General features: G+C 42.4%; 1 protein-coding gene across 1 annotated transcript in view; it reads right to left on the bottom strand.

The window, feature by feature from the left end:
• Positions 1–1,176: 1,176 nt before the first annotated feature.
• Positions 1,177–6,000, bottom strand: part of MIOX (myo-inositol oxygenase) — a 39,085-nt gene continuing 34,261 nt past the window's right edge. The window contains exons 8-10 of the mRNA XM_066589932.1: positions 4,966–5,015; positions 2,956–3,068; positions 1,177–1,745 (exon numbers count right to left, since the gene is read on the bottom strand). Of these exons, the coding sequence (XP_066446029.1) occupies positions 1,637–1,745; positions 2,956–3,068; positions 4,966–5,015 (272 nt within the window). The 3' untranslated portion in view covers positions 1,177–1,636. The remainder of the gene's footprint in view (positions 1,746–2,955; positions 3,069–4,965; positions 5,016–6,000) is intronic.

Here is a 6,000-nt window from a genome sequence, read left to right as displayed (position 1 = left end):
ATTATACTTTTTCTCTGTACGTTCTACTCCTGGTTTTGGCTCACAAAATACTGAGGAAAAATACATCCGTATGAAAGAGCCCTTACTTGGGGATTAAGGATTTTTTTTCTTTTAATTTCTCAGTCTGTGTATTGCTTTTACATGGATCTACCACACAAGTTTCTGATCACACAGCTCCTGTCACACAGTTATAATAGAGGAGATCACACCTCCTCCTGCACACTATATACTTGTGGTTTGTAGCTGATTTAGGTGAATATAGAAGCTAATGATACTTAAACTGTTCCTACTGCATGCAAAAATGGTATAACCTCAGCTAATGTAGAGTTCATACATCAGGGGATTGATTAAAAGTGAAAATAAAGCAATCTCAGCCTCAGGATAGTACCAAATACGAGGCTGCACTGCAGGGAATTGGCTGGAATACACAGAAGAGACCTCTATAATGTAACAGGAAATTGGGTGAGGGGAAAAGGGATGGAAAAATATTTTCTTTTGTTTTGCCCTTTAAAGGGAAACTGTCATCAATTTTTATAAACTGAGCACAGCGCTAGAATTTTTACCTATGCCCATTTACAAAATGTATTTTGCCATGGCTCATAATAAATCCATACCTGAGGAATTGTTTAAGCAGTTCGTGTGCTGCATGTAAATTGGCCAGCCCAGACAGCCTATGTCCTCTGCCGGCTTTCCCTGTAATCCTGCCCCTCTCTTCTCCCATGATGCTACGTCATGAAAAGACATGCTGCAACACATCGAGCCACCGCTGGCTAGCAAATGGGTGTATGAGTTTGCCCACAAACGAGAGCTACTCTGTGCATGTGCTGGTCAGCAACGACTCGAGATTTTGTATCACAGGCGCAAAGAGGGGTGGACTTACAGGGAAAACCTGCAGATGACGGAGAGATGGTCCAGCCCCCCCCCCCCCCCCCCCCCCCCACACACACACACACCCCTCCCGGAGCAGTCTGCATGATTTACAAGCAGCGTGGAAACCTTTCAAACAATTCGTTGGGTACAGATTGCTTCTAAAATGAAAATGGAAGGGTGCCCTACAGATTAACAAATAGAGAAATATATTTTTCTCTCATTCATTTTTGCATTTAGTGAACCTCTAAACTAATGTTTCCCAAACTCCAGTCCTCGTGATCCTTTTAACAGGTCAGAATTTCCATAGTATTGCACAGGTGATGTAATTATTGTCAGTACTGCACAGATGTTCTCCCTATAGGATATCCTGAAATCATGACCTGTTAAGGAAGTCGTGACGACTGGAGTTTGGGGAAACCCTGCTCTAAACCCATGGACAGTGCTTGGAAATGTTGGCGCGTTCTTATGGTATATTACCACTTTTAGCCTCTAGGGTGCAGCATTTACACACGATTTTTCCAGAGTCTGCATTACTTGTGTGATGCAGTGTTTAAGTTTACTGATTAAGAGATGGATTTGCACAATATGTTCTGTTCCAGACATCAAATCCTTGCAAGAAACACCATTACCTTTCCATATGTAAGAAACAAAAACAAAAAATTTCATATGCAGAAAAGAAATATCAGGCAAAGAGACAAATTATGGTGCAAGATGATGGGATGTGTAGGCAGCAAAAGATGTCTTCTGGCCATGTGACTATAAATGATTACCAGCATAATATCCTAGGGCAATACTTGTCTATTAAACCCTGGTAATATGGCCGGAGGTTCTCCACATCGGGCAAATCTTCAGTTTTCGTGTAGAGATCAAATTTACTATGGAAAAACACAAAGAAAAGAATTATGCAATGATGACAGACTGATTCAACAGAAAAAGATTCATAGTAACTAGTTACATTGAAGGGGTGCTCCCCATAATAACATGTTATGGCATATCTCTACCTAGGTAATATGATGAATGCTAACTGCATGTAGCCATAGTCTCTCAAAATGGAACACTTCTTACAGACGCCGATACTTTAGTGAATGCAGCAAATCTATTTAATGGACTCCCTTTAATTTCCTTTTCTGCTCCCTGGTCCCTATCGCTGCAGATGTTTGCTTTAATCAGATGGATTTACTGTGAGATAATAGTTTACTGTATATAGCAATGATGAACACTCTATTCACTGCTTGCCAAGATGGTTTAAAGTGAGTTACCAGAGCTAAGTGGCAAACAACATTCGATATACAGCCATGTGCCCGAAACCATGCTTTTTGGGGTTTTTTTGTTTGTTTTTATACCTTGGCTGGTGTTTTCTTGCAAAAATGGTGGCAACCCTAGTGGGGAGAAGTCCCAGTGTACTAGGACCAAGGTCTTTATGAAGCAAAGGGGCCCAATTTATCAGTAGTGATGGGTTCTGGGGGGGTCAGTTGAAGAGGTGCCAATGGCCCATAATTTGTACATGATTAGACCAATGGTGTTGCTGGTACCTTTTCTTACTAGACGCGCGGCAGTACTCTTCTCCTCCTTACTTCTGTGTTGTGCTGTTAGCATCTGGCTCTGATGTGTCCCTTCTGTATTCTCATCCTCAAATCTCCTCCCTTCCTCACCACACTGAGGCAGGAGGGTGCAGCTTAGCTCTGTAGGACTCAACTAAGTAGTTTCATTATTAATTGGAGCCCATGTAGTTTCAGTTAGGTAGACCTAAAAGGGCCCCAGTCAGCACCACAAAATAAATGCGGGCAAGGAATGCCCCTTTATGACTGCTGTACCAGCCATACTGCTCTGATGGTGCCCTGGCATATCCTAATGATATTGCATCTCGTATTATTGTGAGAAAATGACTTTAATGCATTTCACCTCCTTGAAATCTGTTTAACTAACTGAGATATAAAAGTTTGTGTGTGGGTGTCTAGCTTATATAGCGCGGCAAATCCATGGCCCAAACCAAAAACCATCCAATGAAATACTTCTGCCTGCCAGCAACTGGCACTAGAGGGCGCTCATCATTATCTATAAATCATCTAAAAATGTAATGCTTACTTGAATTCTCGCACCCAAGGTAGCATCTTTAGGTCTTTCTCATTGCAAAGGTGTCTGTAATCACCTCCTGTGTGCCATGGGTAAAATGAATGGAATCTAATCATGTACATACCCTAAAATAAAAGTATTGCATCAGTAAATAACCATTTGCAGAGCTTAACATTTACCAGTTATATTGGACTTATTACGTTTTCAAATCCTGTGTATAACCTGTGTTTTAAAAGATGTGTTCAGATGGTCAGGTTGACGGACATATAGGCTCCTATGTTTAAAAAAAATAAAAAGTATACCAGCAGACGCAGGATACCTATGTGCATAAAAGTGTAATCAGCAGTGCTTTTCTGTACAATAAAAAAAGAGTATTCTGACCTTAGGGCTTAAACAGATCACATGTTTTAGTCCCGTTATGCGGCTGTGAAAATCAGAGCCGCAGAATAGGATGAAATGAAACCATTTCAATGGTTTCATTTTCACTATTAGGATTTTCATGCATTAATACTACGCGCAAGAAAAGATAGGACTTGCCTACCCAGGACCCCAGCCAATCCACAGATCAGCACCCTGTGTCATAGCCACAGCACACAGGGGTACAGAGCAGAAGAAGTTACCACCCACTCCTATGAAGTGGCTAACGGTCATAATTGTAGGTGCAGCTCACATTAACATTAGTGACAGCTGCACCTGCAATTAATAGCGCCGGCCACTATACAAAGGCCATAACTAACTGCTTCCTCTCTCTACCCCTGTGTATTGTAACTCTAATTGCAGAGGCCAATCAGCTGGAATCCTGAGCAGTGATCAACTATTGGTGACCTATCCTGAGGATGGGTTATCAATAATATTTTCCCTGGAAAACCCCTTTAAATTATTCACAGCTTTTACAGAAAAAGTAACATCATGTGGGTAGAACCTCTACTCTAATGAGGGCTAGCACATGTGATCCATGTGATCTTGGTGAGATCCATGACATATGAATTTGACTCCTCTTACACGGCACAATTCTCATCATCGCCAGCTTGTCCGCGCTCGTGCAGCCTGTATAGACAGGCAGATTCATTGTTGACTCATTCAACGGCAATTATTCACTTCTCGTTCAGTGTTCACATTCCTATGTAACACACTGAATGAATGAATGCTGTTTAAACACAACGAGAAGTGAACGAGCCAACGATGATTTTTAGTCCTGCAGAAACTGAACAACAAAGAAGGAGCGCATGATTCTCGTTCATCATTGAGTCATTGGCTCACATTAAGGGTGCATTCAGACGACCGTATATCGGCTGGGTATTCACGCCAGCAGATATACGGCGTCTCTCTCTGCAGGGGAGGAGGCTAGAAGAGCCGGGAGCAGTGCTCTGAGCTCCCGTTTCCTCTCCACACCCCTGCACTATTTGCAATGAGAGGAGGTGGGACGGGGTGGGGCAAAGTTCCTGGAATTAGCTCCGCCCCGTCCCGCCTCTCCTCTGTGAGCACATTGGAAGTATCGCGTGATTACGTGTTACCGCCCACTGCTGGCGCGTCATGTGCTGCACTGCACATGCGCGCCGGCTTGCCAAACAGGACTCGCGTGGCGGCTCCAGAGAGGTGAGTATGGGGTCTTGGGGGGCGCTGTGTCGGCCTCCCGCTGCAATATTCTGCTGGCACAATCCAACACGGCTGTGGGCATGAGGCGAAAAGCTTATTATATACAGTTTATACATTGAACTCAGTAATAAAATTGTATGCAACAAGCTTCTAAGCTCCCTCTAGTGGTGGCTGCATTCAGCCAGGATATTATGTTATAAATTTATGGCCTTGCCGGAGCTTTGGAACTAATATTAAATAAAGAAGCTCTGTCTGCTATAAAGTTACATTAAGAACTTGATTAGCACAGAATTTTGGGGCTAAAAATGTTTAACGTTGACTTCTGTGGAATATTATAGGTAAAACTGATGTTCCCAGTGTATGTGGTTTGCCAGTTTCTAGCCTTAAAAGGCTGTACTGCAGATTTTTATTCTAAACAAGACTTACCTCTTCTGGTATTGAACACTGGTTAAACTTTAGCACTTGGTACAGGTATTCTGCAAGAAAGTAGAACAGAACAAAATGAGGAGGAGCTGCCAAGAATAAACAACACTGCATGTTTATATTACAGGTAAATTAATCTGAAATTCTGATAATTCATCATCCAAACATGTTTTCTCCTACATATTATACTGGAATGCTTTCACAATTTGGAATCTTATTTCTGTAATGCAGGTGAACTTTCTGTGTCTGACTGTTGCCTTAGCTATTGGGCTGTTCTATTCTATCACCATCAGTTTTAAGCCCACGTGAGATTCTAGTGTTTATACACTTAAAACTGTAGTTAAAGCGTGTTTTTAAAAAACTTCTGACATAAAGTAGTGACATGTCAAATATTTTGATCTGTTTGGGTGTTAAGGGGCAGAAGCACTCACCTGAGGGTTGTGCCCCTTCGGCTGTCATCGTTCCACCTTAGGTCTTTTCAGAAGCTGAGGATGGATGCATGGACTTCTGTATGTCCATCTTCAGCTGTTAAGAAGAGCCAATAAGGAATGGTTGCTGCCAAAGGAGCACATGATTGGGGTGAGTGCTTCTGGTCCTTTATTTCAGTGATCAGTGGGGGTTGCAGCACCTGGACCCCCACTGATCAAAGGTTTTGACATGGCGCTATGATGTCAAATGACTTTTAAAAAGTGCCATTATTTTTTTAAATCAGTGGTTCCTAACTTGTGGCTCTCCAGTTATTGTAAAACTAGAACTACTAGCATACTCTGACAACCACAGGCTGCCATGGCATGCTATGAGTTGTAGTTTTACAATAGCTGGAAAGATACAGGTTGGTAACTACTGCTTTAAATCAATGGAAGAAAGTTATAGCAACACTTGGATCCCTTCACTGCTCTAGACCACTGTTATATCTGACTGGGACGTACCAAAACCGGTCCCTACACAGTTCCTGGGCTATGTTCACGCAGTGGGACAAAGAACATAAGCCACCACAAGTAACGTGGAGAATAACAGATGGAGAGGAGAAATTTCCCC

This window comes from Eleutherodactylus coqui, chromosome 2 (genome assembly GCF_035609145.1).
Source record: "Eleutherodactylus coqui strain aEleCoq1 chromosome 2, aEleCoq1.hap1, whole genome shotgun sequence".
In the NCBI taxonomy this organism is placed as follows: Eukaryota; Metazoa; Chordata; class Amphibia; order Anura; family Eleutherodactylidae; genus Eleutherodactylus; species Eleutherodactylus coqui.
This window is presented reverse-complemented; position numbering and strand designations above follow the sequence as displayed.